General features: G+C 38.6%; 1 protein-coding gene across 3 annotated transcripts in view; it reads left to right on the top strand.

The window, feature by feature from the left end:
- LOC144629413 (nephrocystin-3-like) overlaps window positions 1–25,859 on the top strand; it is a 34,452-nt gene that overhangs the window by 4,111 nt on the left and 4,482 nt on the right. For all 3 annotated transcript variants that reach the window (XR_013566370.1, XR_013566369.1, XM_078487608.1), the window contains exons 2-25: window positions 5,061–5,351; window positions 6,388–6,524; window positions 7,309–7,404; window positions 7,941–8,026; window positions 9,161–9,250; window positions 10,398–10,476; window positions 10,635–10,709; window positions 11,705–11,851; window positions 12,759–12,862; window positions 13,486–13,600; window positions 15,697–15,840; window positions 16,728–16,825; window positions 18,176–18,278; window positions 18,808–18,890; window positions 18,995–19,049; window positions 19,702–19,785; window positions 20,464–20,625; window positions 20,865–20,965; window positions 21,706–21,828; window positions 22,833–22,933; window positions 23,144–23,223; window positions 24,548–24,669; window positions 24,940–25,018; window positions 25,116–25,156. Coding sequence is in view for 1 of the 3 variants with exons in the window: in XM_078487608.1 (XP_078343734.1) it covers window positions 5,061–5,351; window positions 6,388–6,524; window positions 7,309–7,404; window positions 7,941–8,026; window positions 9,161–9,250; window positions 10,398–10,476; window positions 10,635–10,709; window positions 11,705–11,851; window positions 12,759–12,862; window positions 13,486–13,600; window positions 15,697–15,840; window positions 16,728–16,825; window positions 18,176–18,278; window positions 18,808–18,890; window positions 18,995–19,049; window positions 19,702–19,785; window positions 20,464–20,625; window positions 20,865–20,965; window positions 21,706–21,828; window positions 22,833–22,933; window positions 23,144–23,223; window positions 24,548–24,669; window positions 24,940–25,018; window positions 25,116–25,156 (2,596 nt within the window). In the remaining 2 variants the exon portion in view is untranslated. The remainder of the gene's footprint in view (window positions 1–5,060; window positions 5,352–6,387; window positions 6,525–7,308; window positions 7,405–7,940; window positions 8,027–9,160; window positions 9,251–10,397; window positions 10,477–10,634; window positions 10,710–11,704; window positions 11,852–12,758; window positions 12,863–13,485; window positions 13,601–15,696; window positions 15,841–16,727; window positions 16,826–18,175; window positions 18,279–18,807; window positions 18,891–18,994; window positions 19,050–19,701; window positions 19,786–20,463; window positions 20,626–20,864; window positions 20,966–21,705; window positions 21,829–22,832; window positions 22,934–23,143; window positions 23,224–24,547; window positions 24,670–24,939; window positions 25,019–25,115; window positions 25,157–25,859) is intronic.

The raw sequence follows: 25,859 nt of genomic DNA, 5'->3' as shown, positions 1-25,859 counted from the left end.
TAGGCTACCATGTCTCCTATATGAAACTAGTATAATCCCTTTATATTTAAAGTACAATCAAACTTCTCACCAGCAAAAAACTAAAAAAATATTAGACACCTTAGGACCAGGAAAAGTGTTCACTTATAGACGCGCCTTATTAAAGGAGGTTGAAAATATAGTGTTTGTATGTGGCTGTGGTTCATCATCATCATCATCATCATCATCATCATCATCATCATCATCATCATCATCATCATCATCATTATCATCATCATCGTCATTATTTTTTCCAAAGGTGTTCGCCTTCTACTGGAGGTGTCTGTTAGTAGAAGTCCAACTGTAATGTCATTTAATTTAGACTCTCCTTCAGCTCTTGTTTGTAGCACAGCAAATATTTATGATCATATTAAATTGGTTAACAGATAGAAAATTGACTGAACATTTGTTAAAAAGTGCTTAGAGTGTTTTTGATCATTGCAAGAAGAAATGCAAGACATTTCATGATAAAATGGTAAATGTTTTTATGAGCATGGGGAGAAGAGGGGATTTGCTGGTGATGGTTAGAGGTATTCATTGAGGAAGTGCAAGGATTCCGGTCCAGGCAAGTATGTGTAATCTCATGTGGCGGCTAGTGTACCGGTTATAACTTACAACTTCTTTATAATTTATCTTACTTTGATTTGCATATGACAGCAGTGTGGTAAATGTGCTGAATAGCCCAGAGGGAGGTTGGGGGGGGGGGGGGTTCTTCCCAAAATACCTATATGGGTATGTGCCGTCCAATGGGGTCATGATCTTGGGCTCTTGATCTAGAACAGGGTATGATATTGTCTCTTGGAACTCTTTTGGAATCTCCTGGTTTTCTACTGGCTGGTTTATGCCCAGTAGGCAACTCCGGTATCCACAGTGTTGACGTATGGCGCAGCAAAGGTGTGAAATGTTTGTAAACCTTTAAAAGTGAAAAAAAGCGACTTTGTTTTTATGCAAGTGTCCCCGCTTTAAATGAATTTTTAGGGTATGAGAATTTACGGATTGCCATGAAATTTGGTCTGAAGATTCCCAAGATATTTAGCAAAAAAACTGTGTGAGGGATTTCTATTTTTTTAAATAGATCTCCCACTATGCCCATTCTCGTTAGATGTATTGATAAATTTTTGATACCCAAAATTGGCAGATATTGGCAGAATATCGCTAAAGCCACACACGGTTTTGAAGATTAACTCCTTGTGACTGATATTACACCGAAGTTTTGTTCATGTGGCTGAATTCAATACCCAAAAAATTCACTAGAAGCAATACCATTCATTTTGGGTTTTCGAGCCTTTTTTTCTGTGCGGTTAAATAGGATGGAAGTGAAATAATCTTTATCGGATAGTACATTTTATTAGCTTTGTATTGATATATAGCTTGCGGTGGCTGAGTTTAAAACAGTACGCTTATAATTTTTTGGCTAAGGACACCTGCAAAGGTATACGGTAACCTTAAGTTTGGCAGAGTTTCGTATTGGTTGGTTGCGTTTCTTTGGCATGTAGCCCATCTTTTACTTAACCCCCCTCATTCAGGGGTATAAAAATAGTTTTGATTTCTTAGAAAGTGTGGAGTTTAAGAGTAAGAGCAAGTTGGCATTTTTCCAGGTGGATTAGCCAGTAATGTGATAAAAGCTAAAGATAAGCTAATGGATTGAAATGTATGTTCTGAGGTCTCTTACAAGCAAACTAACTCATCACGAAACCATAAAATAAGTTAGTATAAAAGATAGGAACCTATTTTTGCACTCTTCTTGAGCAATGTGGCTATTTCACGGAAATTGTAGAGCCTTTCTGATCAATAACTGGCAAACTCGGAAGTTCAAAACGTAACTACGGATCACATGTTTTGCTGCTGTCAATCATTATTATGGAGACAGCCAACGAACCCTAAAAAACAGAAACAAAGAAAATGAATGGAAATCTACCAATCACAACTGACAGAGATGACCATTTGAACCAGTTGAGGTGAACTTCTGTTTCATCAGACTTCCTCTTAGATGATTGGCGGCAGCGAAAAATGTAAACTGTTGATTGAGCAGAGTTCACTTGCTATTGAAAGGCCAGTAAGACCTTGCTATTGAAAGGTGGGAGGAGGGGAGAGGGTGGAGGAAAGTGGAGGGGGTGGGGGTTGAAACAGTAAAGGTATTTAGTTTTTTTTGTTATATTATTGTCACCTTGTCTATCTGTTGATTGCTCACTGAGCTTACGCAAACACATGGATTGTCTTGTCAGAGGAGGATCAGGTAGCAATGAAAAGTAGTGACAATCCTGCTAGCACGGATTAGACAACTTTGTTGACTCTCTTCTGTCAGTAATTTTGGGTTTGACATACATGCAACCCTTCATTCACAAGTGAACTAGTCGCTTATTAAGGAAGATGACTCAGAGCGGTGTTCTAGCATAGCCCGGGTGCCAAAGGTGACCAACTTTTGTCATTGGGCAACTTGTATAATTTTGCTATCATAAAAGCTTGTATGAGCTGGGCACCCAAGGTTTCTTACATAACAGCATTCGGGCACCCTGGAACAAAAAGTGACTGAACATAAAGGTCTTACAGTTTTGGTTAAAAATTTTCAAAAGATTTCACTAACGTGTGAGTGCATCACGTATCTGACCTTCTGTTCAAACGCAATGACAGACAATGTGTCATTTTTCAGCTATTTCTGTAATACTTGAATTGTTTTCCAAAAAACACACTTGTGAACTTTTTGTATTTTCTTGATTTTAAGATTATTCCAGTCACGGAATCACGTTTTTTTTAGATAAAAAATAGGGGAAAAGTATCTATACACTGTAAGTTTTCAGTAAAAGCTGACTGACCAGCTTGCTTTGTTGGTGATCGTGAAGGATAAGAAACATTTCTATTATAATTTTATTTCAATCGGTATTTCTGATTCAGAGAAGCACTTACAGATAATCTGCAACTTATCGTTTCTGATCTCTATCAGTTACAAATGTCTTACTTTGAATCCTTAAATCCGAAAAGTAGACACAATGTGCCCACGTCAGAAGAAACTTTAATCCGTCCTATATTCATCCCTGGCATTATGATAAAGTCACGTAAACTAGACATCCCTGAAAATGGCAAACAACCAAAACTTTGTTTCCAAAGTTGAGAAAAGTAGGTCCAATTTAGAACACATGCAAAGTTTCAGTACACAAAGTTGAAAATCAAGAAAGTGAGAGAGTTTGTAGTTTCTAAATTAAAGAGAGTTTATAATATGCAAAGGGCTGGGTGGTCAAAGTTGACCCCAAGCTATTAACAATATCTTTAAAGTTTAGCAACTTGAAAATGTTCCCAAAAACACAAGATTCGAATCGGCTGTGATGCTAATTTGAACCTGTTGTTCACATTTTTTTGTTAAAGTTAGGTAGCCTCTATAGCCACCTGCTAACCTGTAGAAGGGGGTGGGTAAATGTAAAAAAATGAGGTTTTTTGATCTATCACTGTACCTAAGGTATGACAGGTATGATTGTTTCTTGTTGATTTAATGACAGGTTGCATGTTTTTGCTTCTTGTAATACACCTGATAATGACATTCCATTCATGTAAACGTCAATCGTTGACAATGATCCAAGTTACAGAGAACAATGGAGTTATTAATAGACTGGTGTGATCCAGCAGACCAGAATGTGCTAATTGGGAACATGGCTTTACATGTTGTCATTCCTTTTGGGTAAACATCACGTGAAAATCAGTAACCCTTTATACAATAGACAGCTAGTAACAGTGGAATTCCATTATCAAAAATGAGAAGTGTGCTTTAAAACTACTGCGAAACCAAAATTTAAGTGAATTTGGTTAACTACATGACTGTATGGAGACTGTTAAATGTATGGCTTGGGGTCAAATTTTGCCTGCATCCATTCAAACTCTTAAAACTCCCACTTTCTTGATTTTCTCTGCCCCTTGGCAACTTTTGTCGTCATCACTAAATTAAAGAATTCTTGGGTTTTTAAGCAATTTTTATTGTGTTCTCCACTGTTGTAAACCTTTTCACACCAACTAGTTATTTACTCCTGATCTGTAATCTACTGTTAACATTCTTCGAAAAGATTTTTACAATATTTGCTAGTGTCATTGTAACTAAAGAAGTTTATCTTTCCTCATTATGGTGCAAGAGGTTAATGACTAAGGAAGGAGTATTATTATTCAGTTTTCAAGAAACTTTTAGATACAAAGAATCTCTTGCTTGGTAAATCATTTCAAACCCAGAGCGTGTATTTTGTTATGCAGTGGAATCCCCATTTCTCGAACCCTCAATTTTTCGAATCTCCCGATAACTTGAAACAAAAGTTGTTACCCTTTCCTCACGTGATCACTATAATTTTGCCCCGGCCCCCAATTTCTTGAACTACCTGATTTTTCTGGCCAATTTCCGTTTCCCTTGGAGGTTCGAAAAAATTAGAATTCCACTGTAGTAATGTTTGCAATGACTATCTTGTGGGCCAAAGAATATCCTCACTTCATTCTCACTGCTTTAATTACTTGGACTTCTACAAAGAATGTAGAAAAGCCCGAGTTTAAAAATGGGAATGGGTTTATTTTCCTCCTGTTGCAAATTGCCCTCTGGCTTCTTCTGCCTGTGCACAACATATGAGGTGGACCCGGACATGTTTGATTGCACGCAGGCACGAGGTGATAACATGAAAAACAATACATGTACGAAGCTATCTGTTTTTGGTGGAATTTCAGGGATTGTAAATCTTGAAAGATTTCTAGTACGCAAAATCCATTGTAAACCCACACTAAAACATGGCGAAGTATTTCTTCATGTAAACCAAGTTGATTTCCTAAAGAAACATGAAAAACATTTAGGGATCTTCAGAATGAAAATATAACACAACTTCCCACTTTCAATGCACAGGATCGCTTTTTTCTGCTTTTTTGGCAAGTTTTTTTTATTTAGCCTGAAGTGCCCAACTGACATTGACTGAGCTTTAATTTAATTCGTCACATGAAAAACCAATTTTGGATGAGTGAGTAAGTTAAGCCAGAGTTGCACTGTGCTTACGAGAAGAAGTAACATGCATGATTTTCTTTGTTAGAACGTGACAAGGTGCAACGGCAGTTCAAGATCTTCAGAGAAACCAAAGAGCGTGAGATACAGGATGTATTACAAGCAAAGCGTGAGCTTGAAGTACAGTTCCAGCATTATGTTTGGTCTCATGATGAAAACAGATCTGCAATGCTGGGTAAAACGACTGCAGACTGGTGGACTTCGTCTTTGGAGAGTGATCCAAGTGTCGACAGTTTGACCCAAGTGACGTCATTTCGAGGTCCTGAGTTCTTTCATAGTCCCTTGGAGAGAGAGGGTCCTTTTACAAACATCAGCAGAGGTATAATTATATTGATTTGTCTAATCACTTGCCAATAATATTTTATTTGTGATGGAGGAAACGAGAGTTAGTCTGCAGCTTTTAGCTAGCAGGGCTTGAAAAACAGCTTGCCTTTCTGACACGCAGCTCTCAAATTTAACTTGCCTGGGACAGTTGCATGCTTGCTTTAGTTACGTTTTTATGATTAAGTCAGCAGATGACTTGCCTGGGCTGTTGCCCATCGGACAAGTGAACATGAAAAGAAACTTGCCAAGCAGAAAAATCTACTTGTCCCTGACTGCTGTACAGGACTTTTTCCAAGTCCTGAGCTCAGTTTTCTGTTGTTGAAAATTGACTGCACCTGTAATTTTCAGTCATATTTTCCTGCAATTTTCAGCCATATTTTCTGGATTAGTTAATATATTGATAGGTTACATTTACATCCAGAATTTTTGTCAGGGTGTGCCAGTAGTATGCTAGTACCCCTATATATATTTACCATGGATCGGCACTGTAAGAGAAAAGTGTCTTGCCTTAAAACACAACATGTTAAAGACCCTAAGAGGTGGCTGGAAAATAAATAGGGGAAAGGACAGCTGGGGTGGGAGCCTGAGGGCTGGGAACTCTGCGGGGAGGTAGGAGAAGAAAGTGTGGGAAGAAAGATTTCCAAAATGGAATATTCCAGAAAAAAATCCACACCCCCCCAATTGATGGCATCTGGGAAATTCCTGTGGGAGGTGGACTCTGGAAATGTGGGTGTGGGGAGGGGGTCTATTTCTAAGAAAGGGGGGGTATGTGTTTTTCTGGGAATAACTCAATAGTAAAAACCAGGAGAAACAGAAAATAAATGTAACATTGCAAAATATTTTGTAATAGAGAGACCACTGAGAAAGGGGTGGAAACTGGGGGTAAAAGATATGGGAAGGAAGAAGTTCAGTCCTATGTGTCATTCCTCAAACCCACCCTCCCCTCCCCCAACTATGGGATAGAGCTTACAGCACAAGGCATGCATAATAAATATGCACAAATCTTAATCACATCATCTTGTAAAATTCAGATGACTGGAATGCAGTGGTACCATCAGTTCTTCAGCTTGTATCATCAAGTCTCCAAGCTCCAGTCCAGCAGCAAGCTATCCGAGTGTATGTGTCTGCACCTAGCAGCATGCAGAGGGAAGTTGATCTTTTAAAGCAGGTAATAGTATTAGGGACTGTAGCCTAAATAAAATAATTAATTCACACTGTATTTCTTGAATTTGGAGGGGTATACTTATCTTGATGTTCACATTAGTCTTGGAAATTTGGCGTCCAAAATGTTATATGAGGCCGAAGAACTCAATCTCCTAAGGGGAGAGTGGTCGTGTTCCCCCATAAAATTTGCAACATTGAAGCATTTTAGTAGTATTTTTTCGATTTGCTTGGTCGGTACCAAAAAGACCTTAAGAAGGTGATATTCTCCCACTGTGGCCCTCACTCTGGGTTAATAAGATGTAATAATAAGTCATAAAATACTTAATTGACCACTCCCTAAGTGGAGCTTTTTAGGGCCAATGTGAATAAACACTTAAACACATAATTTATTTTAAATGAATGTAACATGGTTAAAAATCCCAACTGGAAGGAGGCAGACCAGTTGTAATTATAATGTGTTTTTAAATATGTTGGCCATAAGTATGTGTTCATTTATTGCAGTTCACAATGTGCAGTTTTAGAAAATATCCATACCCACCCCATGGAAGGTCATTGGAAATTCCAAGGTGGTAGGGGATCTCAAAAGCCAAAATTCTGAGGGGAAAGTATGGAGGCATTGGGATTTCCAGAGGAGTGGAGGCGATTCAAACCAAAAAGCTTCAGTGAGAGGGGTTTGGATATTTTCTGGAACAACGCAATCAAGATTGTGTCAACAAAGCAAGAATGTTAATAAAGCCTACAATCAATCAATCATTCAATTAAATTTTCCATTTTTGCTTCCTTTGTAGTTATACGTCCCTAAGCTTGAGTGGCTTTGTGAAAACCAGGGAAAGTTATTGGCTGTTGTTCATTTGGATGATCCAGAGCAAGAATTGAATGAGGAGGTATATCAAAGAAATATTTATCATGACAATCTATCATTAAACATGCCTAGAGGTAGCCTGCAAGAGGCACTCTTGTGTGGCTTTCACATGTGTGGTGAAGCAACAAGTTATATTACAAGCTAGAAGATTAGCAAACTGCGAGGGAATGGGGCCCATCCCTTGTACTTGTTTTGCTTCATTCAAGTCAGGTATCAGCTCTCGCAAGGTCTCACATGAATGGATGGCTCGCTACCCTTTCGGAGAACAATAGACCAAACAGGAACATTGCCTCTACATGTAGTGCTAAAAACAATTATAGTAACTGCTACACTATAGGACTAGCAGAATAACAAGCTTACGAGAGCTGCTACACTTACCGATTTGTTCACCAGCAAGGAGTGACCCTGGTTTGTGGGTCAGGCTCAAGATCTACTTCTTGATGGTCCATCTTTAATTTGTCACGAGCAGGAAATGTAATGACACACAAGATTTGCATTTTATTTGTTTCTAGCAAACAGAATCATTTATTTAAAGCAAATGATGTTTTATCCATGTAGGAGTTGGCTGCAAGTGTTCAGATGAGAAGTAAGCAGATCAAAGACAGCAAGGCATTCATTGCATTCTTGGGAGGAAAATCAAACAGGTTGGAATAATTATGAAGTGCAACAGTTGAACCTCTTCTTGTGACAGACACCTCCACAATACAGATACCTCTATGGGAAGCCGGTGGCCTAATGGTTAGCTTGCTAAACTCCTGTTCGAGCCCTGGCCAGGGTCATTGTGTTGTGTTCTTGGGCAAGACACTTTACTCTCAAAGTGCCTTTCTTCACCCAGGTGTATAAAATAATGGGTACCGTCAAATTTACTGCTGGGGGTAACCCTGTGATGAACTAGCATCGCATCCAGGGGGAGTAGAAATACTCCTAGTCGCTTCATGCTAGTGAAAGCGGGATAAGCGCCGGCTTGTATGGGCCACTGGGCTTCAATGCAGACTTTACCTATATTATGGACTTGGTCCCAGAGAAACGGGAATTTATCAAATCTTTGTCTCTACAATACAGTCACTTTCATAATATGGACACCCAGCTGAGGGTGTTAATGGCAGGCTCTAGATCATGTTTAAATGTGGCTAAATTCAATTTAGGCAAAGTTGATCTCGAACCAATGCAGTCAGCGATCTCCCCTTTTAGCGTACATTACCTGCGGGGGGGATCTTAGGAGATTGCTGTGTGCCTTAAGACCTGCATCATTTCTGGGTTGCCTTACTTGCTGATCTTTGCGGATCATTTGCTTTGCTGATCATTGCAGATCACCTTGCTTTTAAGTGCAGATTTCCTTCAAGCGTATCTTTGCCCTCGCAGGGTTGTCATGGATACCTCCCTGCTGTGCCTGTGTTGCTCAGGCCCCCCACCAACCTGTAAGGCACCAGTTCACAAGCTCATCTTTTGGTGATTAGTTCAACAAAAAAATAGCAATTCTTGAGAAAATAAAATGCCTTTCATGGATCATGGAAAAACCCCTCTTCCACCCTCAATCATGTTTCACGGGAAAAGACAGCCATTTCAAGATTCACGAGGGAAAATAAACTCACAGATCATGAGAAAACCTTTTACCACTTTCTCAGCTCTTCCCCTGCCCATATTAAAAAGGTTCAACTGTATTTGAATCATTTAACCTTTCTTGGAAAACTTTGCTGACTCTTAATTACCAATAATTAATTATGGTAGTCACATCAGCTTGATAAACATTTGATATTGTGTTTTTATGTAATTCTTAGATTTACCTATGAAGAATACCACCAAGCACATTTGAGCAGCCCTGGAAGATGTCACGCCATCTTCTGTTTCAAGGATCCAGATTGGGATAGGTAAAAAAAAAGTTTAAGAATTTAAAGAAAAAAGTTTTGAATTTATTGAATAATGTAAAATGAAAGTTTTCGCAGAGGTTGTAGTAAGCATGAGCAAGATGAGTTTCATAGCTGACACATAAGGAAAATAAACTGAAATAAAATAAAACAAAAACATGTTTTTATTCTGACCGAGCACCCACCCGGGTGTTTTAGTCAGAAAACAATTCCCTAACGTTGTTTTGCAAACCAGTAAAAAGTACGAGAAGGTTTGTCATGCATGCAAGTCAAGTTAATTTTTTTATATTGGACTGGTGCAGGATCATTTGGGACAATACCCAGTCTAGCCCGGCAATGGAACAACTTGATTGGTTGTTTTAGTTATTGGCCCTCTGACCGCCTTATGGGAGGCGCGGTGGCCTAATGGTTAGCGCGCTGGACTCCGGATAGAGCAATCAGGTCCTAGCCTGGCCGTGGTTATTGTGTTGTGTTCTTGGGCAAGATACCTAACTCTCATAGTGCCTCTCTCCACCCAGGTGTATAAATGGGTACCAGCGAACTAATGCTGGGGGTAACCCTGCCATGGACTAACATCCTATCCAGGGGGGAGTAGAAATACTTCTAGTCGCTTCGTGCAGGACTTGAAACTAACTTTTTTGCTAGCTAGCTTATTGGCTAGTGACAGCTTTTATTTCACTAGCCAAAACCAATTTTCTACTAGCCGAGACTTCTCAAGCTAACTTAGGTTTGGGCATAGGCACTTTGCCGTCTTCACTGGCTCTGTTATCATTATCTTTAGGGTTAACTTTAGGTTACGTTTTGGTAATTTCAGCTTGTCCAGTCTTTGATAATTTCATATGTGACGACAGTGTACCTGTGAGTTTTGTTCTCTTGGAGTTGATTTCAATGAATGGTTTTCTTCCAATCAAATTCCTGAAATTTTAACTAGCCATTTTGGCAAGTGAAAGCCCAGAACCTACTAGCCAAAACTGCATTTCCACTAGCCAGTGGCTAGTTGGCTACTGTAAGTCTAAAGCCCTGTCTTGCTACAGAAACCGGGATAAGCTCCGGCCTGTATGGGCCTCTAGACTCGACACAGACTCTACCTTTACCTCTGACCACCATAGTCGTGCCATAAAAAGTGATACTGACCTTTTTTGATCACCAGCAATCCATCTCTGAAAGATGAAAGTATTTACCTGGCTGAGCAGTTGAAGACAGAAATCAGAAAAACAGACAACATGAAGGTAATAAGTGGGTAATCCGCTACAATATGAAAAAATTGTGCAGATTAATTTGGTTGTTTAGAAATTGCCCCTTATGTAATTGTAGAAACAAGAATTGTTGTAAAATTTCCTGTAGTAAATTATTATTACTGTATTAATACAATCTATTTTTGTTGCAGTTGTTTGACAATTATGAAACATCAGAGAAAGGAGCGGAACTGGCCTACCAGGAACTAAAAAAGTTCTTAGTTAGGGTAAGAAAGTAAAACCTGTCTTGCTTTAGAAAACATCCTGGGGCTGCAACTCTTGGCTTTATGCTCTAAAGTACCTACTGTTACTGACATATATGCCTAGCTAGCTGTGCTTACACTTGGCCTATACAGACAAATTTTTGCTTATGGACACCTCCTATTATCAGACACAACTCACAGAGAGACACTTTGCATGGTCCAAGCGACATACGTACATACATGTACAGGACAAAACGCCAATACTTGTAGCTGTTGGGGTCTTGCTTGGGTTTGTGTGTGAAGAAATAACTGACCGTCATACTGTGTTGGCTGTCTACACCTATTAGATAGATTTAGCCAAGCCTAAAAGCGAAGCTCCCCGGTAATTTACTTTGCCCTTTGTTGAAATGTCTGTATTCACTGACCATAGACATAAAAAATAGGTCTTGAGCCCGCGATCCAATATAAAACAATTTTCCAGTCAGCGGTCAACTTTATAAAAACATGTTACCTCGATGAGTTATGCACCTGAGCCCGCAATATGGTCATCTGATACTGGTCAGCAGACCCCTTGTATTGAAAGCTGTCAATTGACCATAACGTGGATGCCCAGTCTCAAAGAGGTTAGGATTAATCCATTTCTGAAGTGGACGACTTACAGACGTATATGGATATACGCACCTGCGAGCTATGCCACTAGCCGTGATGACCATGAAAACTCAAGTTTATGGTTTCCCTATTTCTATGGATTTTCTATGGATATGGGGTTCCGTTCTGCAGCCCTTTGGGCCGCTGTGGAGCTCCGCTATGAACCGTAAAAAAATGGTATCTTTTAGGGTCAAAAAGAAGCTTGAGCCATGCCCAGATTGGTCTCCTTAAAGGGTTAAATTCAAAGTTGTTAACAAGCATCCCTTTACCTTTCAATTTCTCATCAAAACCCATCAAGCATACCCAGGTGAAACAAGACTTTCTTATCTTTGTGTTTACTAACCAAATTTGTATTTTACCTTTTTACTCAGGAGCTTGGCTTATCAGATGATCATTCTTCACCTAGAGACTATCATTTGTCTGATACAAGCTGCTTGTGGGATGTGGCAGAGGACTGGGAACAAGTAGAAGCATTAAAAGCAGCTGCAGAATGCTCATGTGAAATAGGACTTAGTAAGGTAAAGATTTTAGCTACTAGCCATTTACAATAAACCAATCTACTGTAAGGGCCGATTTACACAGTACGACTTTCTTCAATGAGGCAAGCTTACGACAGGCCTACAGCATGACTTAGGACCATTTACACGCATACGCGTCTATCGTAAGGATGTGGTAGGTTGATTTACACCACGCGATTGGTGTTGTAGTCGTGGTGTAAGCGTGTTGCATGCGATAATCATAGGCAAAATTGTACCGTCTAATTCGCTCCTGAAGTTTTGAAAATAACCCTCTTAACCTTTTAATACCTGTGACAAGCATTAGCCCTTTGACCAAAAATGACACTACTTCATTCTCGTCCCCAGAGCCACTTGCACCTCTTAGCTGGCAGCGCCTGGTGCACAAGGAACAAGTGGCTCTGGGGACACATAATTTGATTGGCAAAATTTTTAACAAAGAGAATTTTAATCTTACTAGCCAATCAAGTCAACCGTAGTAAAATCCCTTACAACAAAGGGAATTTAAACTGATTGATTTGATTCACTAAATTTAAATGTTTCTTTGTTAAAGATCTAGCCAATCAAATCATGTGTCCCCAGAGCCACTTTTTCCTTGTGCACCAAGGCTCTGCCGGCTAAGAGGGACAAGCGGCTCTGGGGACGAGAATGGGCACCACTCATACTGAAGCTCTACTGGAGGAAAAGATCTTGTCAATGATACCCACAAAAGAGTGACTGGGTTAACGGAACTCGAAATATTATGAAACAGCTCAGAAATTTGAGCAAAAAACATGGCGGGTCTCATAGAAAATAAGTCCACCTGTAAGCGATGTTGCATGAATTAATATAAGTCCAAGGATTTTTTTAAAGAATTTTACGTGCACACCAACCAGTGAATAGTTCATTACTTGCTGTTTATTATTGACAGTTTTACAGTGACCTCAATGAACATGTGTCAAGTGCAGGACTCAAAGCTCCAATGATCGTCAAGGGTGATGCTGGCCTTGGAAAGTCACTTCTGTTGGCCAAATGGTAAGGGTTGAGTTTTTATCACCAAGTTTCTTATGGTTTATGCACTCAACATGTTTTGAAACAATATTACTGTAGACAGCTAGATGATGGATGGACAGACAGACTGAATTACTGTGTCGATGTATTGCTTCACTCACAGAGCTTAATTCAAAGCACAAAACCAATCATTACTTAACTTATTTTGCATGTTTGCACAGCATTCCTGAGACTAGAAAAATGTTGGTTGAGTGCTGGCTAAAAAGGACTGGGTCACAAATTTTAGCCGAATTAAGGCATGGGAAAATGACCATCAAGTTAAGTGAAATATAAAAATAACCTCTTAAAACAGTGAAGGGACATTTCGATAACCCAAAAAATACAAAAGAAGGTACAGATGGCCAAAAGTGACGAAGATTGAAACAGTTTTCAAAGTTAATCTCGTTTACTTGAAACTTTAAATTTTATCGCCCGTGAGACAAACTTGATTTCAATAAAGCTATGGTTTTGTCATTTAGATTCATAGAAGTAATTATTTTGCAAACATTAAGGATTCATAGTAAGTATTTGGCAAAACTAAATAAAATAAACTTCAATCAGCCGTGACACAGTCCCTTTAAAAAGCTTTATATTTAAATGTTTTTTAGGATAGCTCTGCAACAAAGCAGCCTCTCTGGAAGACTTGTCCTTTATCACTTTGTTGGTCCGGCGTCGGCATCTAGTGCCAATCCAATTTTGATGCTGAGAAGATTTACCATACAGGTTAGAAGATTGCTGTGCAGGTCATTCCAAACTTACAGTGCATCTAAGTATGTTCTAGAGTGATTTTTGATTGAGTGTCTTAAACAATAACTGGCACGCGATGCATGCAGAAGCGATGGCGTTTCACGAGGGGTCTTACATAATTTTGAGGAAAACTTAAAGTAAATAATAGTAGCTGACACCTTGTGTGTCGAAAAGACTGTTATCCAACTGCATCTTACATTTTTTTTAACATAAGAAGCAATGTTAGTGATTGTATAAATAGTATAGTCCGAGGATCTGATGGAATTCAAATAAATGCAGTTGTTATGAATTCACAGACCAAGGATGCAAATAATACATTTTCTTCGTAGATTTGCTCAGTTGAACAACAGTAATACTTTATTTTATATTTTTATTATTTATTTAGATTTCCCTATGTTGTCTCAACAAAGATTGCGTTATACTGCAGTGTGATATCACGGATAAACGACATACGATACGCGCGAGCAAGCTTTTAAGGTCAAACGGTCTCTTGCTCACAGCGGCCCTTTGTGTTTTAAGAATTAGAAATTTCTGTCTACTCAATCTAATAGATTCCATCATATATAATAAGTCTCTTTCGTTCATACATTGTAGTTTTCCATTCTAACTGCACAGAAGTATTTTGCTTTTGTGTTTTACGCAGCGATTTCTTGTTAAGTTAAACTTGATTTCTGTTCGATCGGGCCAAACAGACAAAACGAACCGATCGTGCGATGGCATAAAAGCGATGTCACGCCATCGCTTAAAAATGAAAGTAATCACTCTGGCCAATTGCAAAGAACACAGATGATCCACTGAGCCAATCAAAACTCATAGCAAATACATGTAACCTGCATGAAGTGCAGTGATGAGTTGAGAAAGTGATGCATGTTTTTTAAACTTATCACTACATGTAAGTGAACCTAGTTATGCCAAACCAAAATAAATGCAAAATTGCTTTCAACAGTCAAGTGAAAACTGCTCTATACTGGGTACATTCTTATTAAATTTATTTTCAAAATTTTTGCATGTGATAGGTCAGTTGATGGACTTAACTCCTTGCAAATTGTTTCATTCACACAGACAAGCTGATTTTTTAAACAAGAAGCTCTTAAAGCTTAAAACTGCACTGGTCACGTGACCAGCATAGGGGAGCCTTGTGGGGGGACAAAAAATGCACCCCCCTCCGCCATCCCCATTACCCGCGTCAAAAGTGTCGCGACTGACAAACAAAAGGTAAGAAAACACCTTGTGTGACATTTCATGGTTGAGTATTTCCATCTGCAATTAATTATTTTTCTTATATTGTAATGCTGACCAAGTTCCCACGATCCTGATCCGTGAAGCCAAACGATCTTTTAAATTAGCATCTAGTGTTGCATCAAATTCCTGTTTAAACATTGAATTACTCGTTCCAAGAATGGAATATTGAAGCAAATAATTAATCAAATTTAAGAAGAACACTAGAGCTGGTTTAAGCTGAATGGAAATTCCCCAGCCAACTAATTTACCAATGACGTAAGCCTTACAAGTCAGGGCATGTTTGTCTCGGTGTTTTTCCTTCAGATTTCTGAAATCTTCTAGGTGACACAGCTTGAAAAATACATAACACTAAAAAATCGAACATTTCACACTTAACATGCTAGGTTAAAACCAAAGGATTTGTTAAGTTTCCATTTGTATCAGATTTAAAGCTTTTAAAACATTGCGTGATTCTGGCCGATTGTGTGAAAGTGAAAGCTGCAACGCAAGCACATTCCACGACACAAACGTAATGGTGTTTAAATAAAAGTAACTTCTGGCCCGCTAAAGCGTATTTTTCTTTCATAGCGTGAAATTATAGTATTTTCTTTGATTCAAACGCTTCAAAATCGAACATATCGCACTAAACATACTTTGTGAGACGAAAGTATAAGAAAATTTCCCATTTGTAGCTAATTTGTAGCTTCTAAACATTGTGTGACCTGAAGAATGACCGAGTGGAGGTTTGGGACAGGTCACCGACAAAAAAAATAAACCCGGTGCAGAGCAAGAAATGCGCAGGGCAGTTAAATAGAAATATTTACTTTCCTTTTTGTTATCTTGACTGACAGTTAATGAAGCAGTTGGCATCATCACGTACAGTGTCATGTGACCCAGGCCAATTGGAGGAGGAGTTTCCCAGGTGGCTGGAAAAAGCAGCATCCAAAGTCCATGGTGGAGTGACACTTGTGATTGACTCAGCTGATAGATTACAGGTACATTAGTAAAAGAAATCTCTAATACTATTAAAATCTCTGGAGTGGTTAAACCACCGTTAGGAATTTGAACCAGCGGCAGCACAATTCTTATCACATGATTGAAAAAAAAATTGTCACATAAACACTACTTTTCAACAGGAAAGCCAACAAAGAGCTTTGTGATTTTCAAAACTCTGTTGCCAAACAGCATGGAACCCTTTAAAATTAAACGAAACCTGCTTTTCTTTAAGGTTGAATTCATCTCATGAGTGTTCCAACCCTGTTGCCTCACTAGCTTGCTTATTGTTCATACAAATTCTGGAAAAACAATGTTTACATGGCCATAGAGTGACCATTATACATCACATCATCGCTGACAAGATGCTCGCAAACACAAACCACGTGACAATTTTTTTCAATCACATGATAAGGATTGTACCACAGCCGGTTCAAATTCCTAACCATGGTTTCAACAACTCCAGGGATTTTGATAGCATTGAAACAAATTGGTGCTAAGTTAAATTGTTTAACTTATCTACAAGCAAAGTGTGGAGGGTAGATGCCATCTGTAAGCGATGTGGGCAACAACAAACATGAAAATAAGTAAATTCAAAGGTAAAGGTAACCATGGCAACTTCCCCCATCCACAGCCCAACCCCCTGGCACCTGTCACAGTGACTTAACCTCATAAAGGGATCCCTGATGAATCCAGGTGAGGTGGGGGGAGGGGGGAGGGATAAAAGGAAGGAAAAAAACTAGCAACCGATCCATGAGGGCTAAACTCTCTTGTAGATGAATGGACTCTGCATACATGTGCTAGAATGCGATCCGCTGATCAGCAGCTGACTCCATAACTATGGTTATAAATAATCTAATTGAAATGTTAATGTTTTAATTTTTTACAGGGAGCTCCCAGTCACATGCAGTGGTTGTTAGATCCTTTGCCTGTCGGTGCAAGGGTGATTTTGTCAGTTACAGAAAGCACCTGCCCTGTAAATTGGAGGTAAGCCCTCTTTGCCAAATATGTAGTATTTACATCAGTAAGAGGAAATAGAAATAACACACAACTGAAATAGCAGGCTTTTTTTAGAGTGCACTCTCTGGGACTATAAGGAAGGGTAAACCCTGCCCTTAGGCTTGATTTCAATTTCCTGGCTCCAGGTTTGTGGTTTGAATTTGTAACACATCACAGAATGCAAAATGCTGTAGAGTACATAAATTTTTGTATTATGCAGTTGCAAGCTGAAAACGGTTCAGAAACTTGAATTTGTCTCGGTATTTCGAAACTATAGACTTTAATCAATGATCAATCATTTTTAGTGCAGAATGCACTATTGTGATGGTTTGTTGGGGCTGTCGTACGCTAAACCCCTAAACCCCTAATGCCCTAAACCCCTAAAGCGCTATGGTGTAAACTTTAATAGTCAATTAATTAATTAATATCAATTAATTAATTAACTATTCCTTGTGAAGGGGGTGGGGTGGGGAGCACCTGACCGTACCCCTAGGTAAAACCTGGAGCACATCTGCGTTACTTTCACATAAGATCTCAAAGGTATATATTTGTTTTAGAAAACCCTTTGCTCTCCTTGTGGTACTACTCGACGTTCTAAGGCAACGTACTTTACGCCAAACGCATGCGCAGTTTAGTATACGTTTTTGCTGGAACTCTCATGAACATCGCGTGTATTGCGTGTTTGTGGTAGGATTGCTGCAGACTTCGTGGCGCCAAGAGAAAACCGCAAATTAATTTAATTAGATTTTTAGACTTTCACAGCTCTTTCGTAATTAGTAATGCAAAAACTTGCACCGGGATTTTCGGCGTGAAACTCCTGATAACCAGGAAACAATTATCCTAGCTGTACTGCGTTTTAAAAAACCTTTCGAAAGAGATGTTTTTTGACTAGATTTGCTCTTTACTTTTTGAGAAACGTCTTTCGTGCAGTTTAAACTGCAACTTAATTAAATTAAAGTGAAATAATTGGCTTCATTATTGAAAGGAAGACAAATGCCAGCGATGTCGCCGTGAAACAAAAAAGAGACAAACGAACAAAGGGTCACGTTACGGCATTTTCAAGGAAAATAACAAAAGTATCTTGTTACAAACGAACAGAAGTATTGTGTTACGTTTGCAAAGATTAGCGTAACAAAAACCTGGGAAAGAATACAAGTGGTGTTTCAACATCTAATTTCAAGTAAAATAAGGCAAATAAAAACACGAACATCAAACAATACATGTACTTTCAATTGTCGACTCCGTTGCATTCTGCACTGTCCTTTGAGTCTCTGAGTTTACTGACAATTTATTTCTGGATACAGAATAAATCATAACGTATTTTGGTTTTTTCTTCAGATCTTGGTCTTCACTTGAACTTCATTCTTTGGATTTCAAAGGAAGTGTTGAGTTGTTGCTGTCTTCTATCAATCACCATGCCCTCAGCATACCCCAGGAACAGGTAAGCCACTGCATTTATGATCTTGCAAGTAGGTAGGTAGGTAGGTAGGTAGGTAGGGAGGGAGGGAGGGAGGGAGGGAGGGAGGGAGGGAGGGAGGGAGGGAGGGAGGGAGGGAGGGAGGGAGGGAGGGAGGGAGGGGGCCCTTATCCCCCATGTTGGTTTTGTTTGTGTCTTATGCTAATAGTAAAGTTGCAGTCCAATGGGCCCATGTGGTGACACTGGTCTTCATGGATAGTGAATTGTTGAGCGCTCTCTGGTTCTTTGTGAGTGTGCGTGGTCTTGAACAAGACACTTTACTCTTGCAGTGTCTCTTGTCACCCACAGCTGGCAGGTTTATGAATTGGTACAGGCTAATTTAATACAGAAGAAATTTACTCCTGGTAACAGTGCTATAGAGACTGAGATATATAGAGGCAGTATGTAACATTGTCCCAATTTTGATCTAGACCTGCCAAGCATAAATTTACCTGACATTTGTTTAATCAAATAGTACCTGCAATGTTTTAACGTTTTCAACTCATATTAACAGGTGAATAAAATGCTTCTCAATTCCTCTTCTGAAGACAAATGCAATCCAAGGTTTTTATCTCTTGTGGCAGCAGAATTAGCTGAGTAAGTAGTAATTAGTGTTCCAGATGTCAATTCTCCTTTCTGATTGGAACAAAATACTTCTTAGTTTGCAATCTTAATTTCTCTTTTTTTTTTCTTTTTGTTAGGTGCAAAGATAGGAAGGTTCTGCTTGACTACTTTACAGTTTGTCTGTCTAAAATGGTAATTATGAATTCAATCATTCAAAAAATCCTTATTCACTTTATTCAGTTTGCAATAATACAGCAAATTTGAAACCTTGCTAAAATTAGGACATTATTTTCTGAACAATTCAACTTAAAGGCCAAAAGGTAGATCAGGGTTCATACGGGTCATGGAAAACCTGGAAAGACATGGAATTTTAGAATTTCATTTTCCAGGCATGGAAAGTCATGTAAAAATAATGTCATTGATTGTACAAAATAAATTACGGTAGGCAGGTTATTTTTTTGTGAAGAAAAGGGTAAAAACTTACCTGAAATCAAGATAATTTTTGAAAATGTCCAAGAAAAATGGTCAAATTTAGGTCATTGTCAACACTTTGAAGAGTCATGGAAAAGGTCATGGAAAGTCATGGAATTTCAAAAGCTCAAAAGAGTACAAACCCTGAAGATGTAAAATAATTATTATTAGTCTTGTGGATGGCATACATAGTAGATAAACTTGGTCACACCTATATGTAATCAACAATAATTATAAATGGTAATACAATAAGGTAAATGTGGTCAGGTGTATAACTGCGTTCTCATTTGTTTTCTGTGTTCCCTCTTACTAATATTACTTATCATAATTAAATGTATTGCTCTTATTAGTTGCATGATGTTGTATTTTGCAGCACACTGTTGATCTTTTATGTCACATTCTGAGCCGTATTGAAAAGCAGTTTGGTCATCTCTCGTCTGAACAGAAATTAAGAAAGGTTTGTGCTCACAAGCTTCTTAAGAGCTCTAACAGCTTTCCAAGTGGTTTATTAAACCCATCAAGCAAAGAAATGTATGTGTGGCCAGCTTAATTGCCTTGCAATTTTCACATGGTTTACTGGTAGCATGGCAGGAGTTGGGTGGCGTTATTGGTTAGTGTGCTGGAACCGAAACTGTGCAGTGCGGGTTTGAACCCTGGCCAGGGTCATTGTTTTTCTGGGCACGTCACTTTAGTACACTCACAGTGCCTCTCTGCGCCAAGGGGTATACATTTATGGCAAATTTAATGGTGGGGAAACCAGGCAGTATTCTTCGTGGGTCATGCCCAAGATTGTTGGTGTGGATTTCGAACTTGGGTAGCGTACTGGCGTACGATCGTAGTCGGCACCTTTTAACTGGCATACAGATGACTTTTTTTAGGTATGAATGATAAAGAACCTTGGCATAGACCTATTAAAAAAACTTGGTGTATCTTTGGCATGGTGCGTACATGGAATGCACCCTGGTGGGGAAAGCCTGTTATGGACTAGCATCCCACCCAGGGGAGAGTGGAATACTCATAGTGGGTAAAACTAGAGATAAATGCCAACCTTATGGGCAACTAAGTTCAGATGCAGACTTTGTTTCAAACCATACTTAGTCAGTTTTCTTAATCGAGTTTCGTTGTTGTTTTGTAGGTTTTTTTGCTTATCATGTTGTCTCGCAATGGTATCAGTGAGTGTGAGTTACTGAAACTTGTTCCTATGAACTGGTCTGACTGGATAAACCTGTCTGATGCCTTGCACCACAGTTGTATTGTCGTCACAAGAATGGGACTCATGTCCTTTGCAAACAGACAGGTCAGCTGTTAACTAGTATTCATACATTATTTTTGCATAATTGCACTTGTTGGAAGATTTTCTTTTTTGAAACTGATCAGAATACGAACCCAATCACAGACTAAGAAGTCAAACATCTGCTGCAAAAAAAAAAAACAATCCAGCTTACATTTTGCATTACATTTGTTGTACCCTAATTTATTTTATGTGGTAAAAAAGTAAAATTATAATATAAGCATTTTTTTTTTGCTGTTTTTCAGGTTATAAAAGCAGTAAATGAAACATTTTCATTTCAAGAGGACTTGCAGGAAATTGAGGAGGCACAGCAATCCTTTACAAAATTCTTTGAGGAAAAATTAAGGTGTGTAATACAGTCAAGCCTGCCATGTGCATAACTTGACACTCATGAGACGACATTTTGGTGTGTTTGTATGGTGGAAGTGGGGCAAGGGGGCAGGTACCTGGAGGGTATGGGAGGGGACAGAACTCTACAAAAAGGAGAGAGAAGAGAAGTGGGATTCTTAAGGTGGCGGGAACTGAAAGAAATTGGGAAAAAATATGCAACATTGCATAATATTTTGCAACTGAGAGAAATTGGGAAAAAATTTGCAACATTGCGTAATGTTTTGCAATAGAAATGGCGCAAAGAGTTAGGAACCACAAAGATGGGGCAAGAACTGGGAGTAAAAGGTACAGCAAGAAGGGGGTTCAAATCCTCGTGCCCCCTCCACTCAACCCTTCCTGTAAGGGAGGCGTCTGTTTATGGGAAGCAGAGTGGCAAGAGATGTGAGAACTGTTCTGACAGTAAATAATTCAGTTGTCTTAACAACTTAAGATTCAAGATTCAAGTGCTATCTTAGGCAAATGTACTTTGCTCTTACAGAGCAGTAAACACCTGACAAAATGCCTGCAGTAAGCGGCAGTGAACTAGCATCCCATCCACAGGGAATAGCAATACACCTAGTCACTGGCAATGCTTAGAAAACTGGAGTTAATTACCCTGCCGTTGATGAAGCTTTAGGCTTCTAGGATAATAGCAGACCTTACAGACTTTATCTAGCTACTGATTGTAATGATAACCATTATGTGTATTCTGTTTAGTGTTAACCAAGTGAGCTGGAGAGTTACTGATGAATTGTTGTGGAGTCTAAAGAAAGGTTGCAAAAAGGAGAAGCTAATAGAATGTCTACTGAATGCAAATGTTTTTAAAGTACTTTTTGAAAGGTAAAGAACCTTAGTTTATACATGTTTTTGGACATTATTCCCTTTACAACCCTTTGATGACTTTTCTCACTCTGCATGTCAGCAGTTTTAGCAACTCTTCTGTATAATTCTGATCAATCAGTCAAGCATAAATATTTGTTTTGAAAAAGATTAAGAGACAAAATTTCACAATATTATTGTGTATTCACACTATGTTGTATTCCTATGCCATTTGTTAGAGGTTGCAGAATAGCATCCAAAGGCCCATATTTTTTATATTATTATTTTTATTTATTTTTTTTAATAACCAAGTGTTGCCTGGTGGATCCAGCATTTGTTTGATTCCTGGTGTTTATTGAGCAAGGGATTTTATTCATTTTGACAGACATATCTGTTGCCATGCCTACAGCTTATTATACCCAAATAATACAACCTGAGAAATTTCTAAATGCTGATTGGTCAAAACAAACTGTACTTGCCATATTTGGAACAGAGTAGTAGTTCAATAGTTTGACATACTACTCTCTTCCGAATATGGAAAGTGTAACAATTGAGACTGAAAAAAAAAAAAACAAGATGGGGGACAATTCTAGCGTTCAGCGTGTGGACAAAAAAGGACATTGTAATGAGATTAGCTGTCAAAGTTAACAGAAAACTACAAATATGGAAAGCAAAACACTTCTGTTTGGTTTAACTGAGCTGATAAAGTATTTGGAAATAATACCGGCTCGTAATATTTCAAAATTGTTCTAAATATCACAATTTTGAAATATTACGAGCCAGTATTATTTGCAAATACTGGTATTATTTGCAACTCATGCTATTACCTATACAAATAAAATTATGTTTGATAGGCTAATTTATAACTTCAATTAGACACCTGGTATTTATTCAAGACCCAGCATTTAATCCAGAAAATGCAATACCTTTGACATAATTTGGGAACTTCCAGATCTTTTCAGTTTGGCATTTATGGTACTAAACATTCACTGACTATGTTATTAATATTGTATTTCATCCTTTAGGGGTCGCATGTCTGAGCTAATAAGCTACTGGCGTTACCTCGGAGTCGACCAAGCATCCTTAGGAAAGAAATATGTTGATGTGATAAAAAAGATTGAAGCAGGTTAGTGAGTGCTAAATGTTTTAATCTTAATATTGAAAAGTTTTTGTTCATGTGAAATCTCTTTTCAGTTACATAAAACAGCTAGATTCAAAATGTATTTAAGTTACATGTAATAATGCATAGAGGAAATTTTAAATTGTAGCTTTTCAAGTGGTGCTATTGAATCTTACGTTGACGTGTTTTTTTTTTCTTTATTTTTGGTTTCACTAGAAGGTGAGTTGACAGCAACAACTGCGGAGATGTTTGAGGTTGTTGGTCTGTTTCTAAAATGTCTGGGGCTTCTAAGCCAGGTTGGTCAATATTTTGATTTTTTTTTTTTTTTGAAAAGTTGTGATGCCTCTTGACAACTGATGTAAGCCTAGTTTTTCACTGTAAACTAAAGCAGAAATAAAGCAGATTGGCATCAAGTGTCCCTTCCAACATGACGGTTGAGAGAACAATTCAAGTTGATAATGACATTCTATTTCGGAGAATAAAATGAGCCCTGGGGTTTAACATTGACCTCTTTATTTGGGTTGGGACTCCTAAGATCAGGGCTCGATACTAACTTTTTTGCTAGCTAGCCTATTGGGTAGTGATAGCTTTTATTTTACTAGCCAAAACCAATTTTCTACTAGCCAGAATTCTCAAGAAAACTTACATGTAGGTTTGGGCAGAGATCCTGCACTTTGCCGTCTTCACTGGCTCTGTTACCATTATCTTCTTTAGGGTTAATTTTAGGTTACTTTTTGGTAATTTCAGCTTGTCTTTGATAATTTTATATGTGATGACAGTGTACTTGAGAGTTCTGTTCTCTCGGAGTCAATTTGGATGTATGTTTTTTTTTTCTTAATCAAATTCCTGAAATTTTTTATAGCTATCTTGGCTAGTGAAAGCCCAGAACTTACTAGCCAAAACTGCATTTCTACTAGCCTGTGGCTAGTTGGCTACCATTACCGTTAATGAGAATTAGCATCTCTTCAAGTGTTTCAATGAAGATTTGCCAAACACAGCACATGTCGTATGACTGTATATGATCTATCAATGCATCATCAGGCAGATAGGTGATAAAAATAAAGAAATTCATCAACTAGGGGATATTGTTTTGATTTATTATATGGCTACAATAGTACACGCGCTCTGATTGGCTGCTGAGCGGGCATTATTTTCTTGTAATGACCGGGCATTATGAAAAATTTTCTCGGCTCGACGGTTTTTTGAGTTGTGAGTAAAAGCTACTAACGCAATTGCGAAAACGACAATAAATACGGACAAAATGTAACTATCTTTTTAATAACTGAAAGAAAAATATTAGCATACCGATACTTCTTTAGTATGAGCGACGAAGAGAGCCACAGAGAGCGAGAGCGAGTTTCACCTCGGTGTTTTTTAAAATATTTTTAGAATAGCGCTAAAAGGCCATATAATAAATAACTTATTAACCTCGTCCGTTCGGTCATTACAGGGTAATCTCAGTCCTCGGCCTTGATGTATTGACCTCGCAACCGCTCGGTCAATACATCAAGGCCTCGGTCTGAGATTCCCCTGTAATGACCTCACTCTCGGTTAATAAGTAGTATGTATGGGAGTGAGTAAGAAAGACAACATTTTAATCTTGAGTTTAATTGTCACCAGGCTGCTCCCCTGCTTCAACGAGCTTTGGAGATAAGAGAAACAGTACTGGACCCAGATCACCCACTTGTGGCACAATCATTACATCATCTTGCTGGTCTGAATGCACAGTGGGGAAAATTTAGGTAATTGTGAAAATATAAATGAAATGTACCTTAATTCCCATACTCTGCTCTGCTCTGCTCTGCTCTGCTCTGCTCTGCTCTGCTCTGCTCTGCTCTGCTCTGCTCTGCTCTGCTCTGCTCTGCTCTGCTCTGCTCTGCTCTGCTCTGCTCTGCTCTGCTCTGCTCTGCTCTGCTCTGCTCTGCTCTGCTCTGCTCTACTATACTATACTCTACCCTACTCTACTCTACTCTACTTTAAATATTAATTTTCTCTGTACTGTTGATTTTTAGTCCAGCTGAAGCATTCTTCAAACATGCTATTGAAATCAAAGAAAATTCTCTTGGTAGTGATCACCCATCACTTGTGAAGGTACTTAAATCGAAGTAAAATGTTATATTACAATCGCTCTTTGGTCTGTGTGTTGTGGTTTAGATTTACTGATCCAACCTTGAACTGTTTATTTCAGGATTTAGAAGGCTTGGCTATTTTGTACAAGAAACAAGAGAAGTAAGGAGTGATTTACAACGTTTCTTTAGAATTTGTTAATAATTGCTGTAATGATAAATTTCCGACTTTCAAAGTTTTTCCTCCCCCATTTAAGGTTTTTTTAGGCGATGACGTCAGTCAAGCCTTATGCCAGAGGCAGTGGGCGGAATTTGTACCACTTTCTGTTTCGATTCTGTTGCGATCGACCGATTAATAGGACTCAATAGAACCGAATGAGTTAACAAGAAATCGCTGCAAAAAACACGAAGCAAAATACTCCTGGAAAATTAGAAAGGACTGATACAAAGTATGAACGAAAGAGACAAATTATGTATTTGCGAGTTTTATTGAATTCAGTGGACAGACATGATCACTTCTCTACATTTGCTAATACAATGGAAACGCTTGACCTTGCGTGTCGCTCGTAAGAATGTGGAATATCGTATATCGAATGTCACACTACAAGATAACGCAACTTTTTGTTGAACAATCATTTAAACGTCATCGCCTCTGCATGCACTGCATGCCGTTTATTGTTTTTTGGCTTCTGAGACCCCCATGCCCTCGGAACTTCATTGACCTTCTGTGGGGTAGGTATGGGTGTTTTCTGGAACAACACATTAGCAATCTCTCCTGTGTAACGTCTTGCCACAGTGTCCCTATTGACAAATACTTTGTATTGGTTGTTTCTATTTCAACACGTAACAACTCTTTGATTAAACAG

This window comes from Oculina patagonica, chromosome 11 (genome assembly GCF_052425735.1).
Source record: "Oculina patagonica isolate OP01 chromosome 11, crgOcupat, whole genome shotgun sequence".
Lineage (NCBI taxonomy): Eukaryota > Metazoa > Cnidaria > Anthozoa > Scleractinia > Oculinidae > Oculina > Oculina patagonica.
This window is presented reverse-complemented; position numbering and strand designations above follow the sequence as displayed.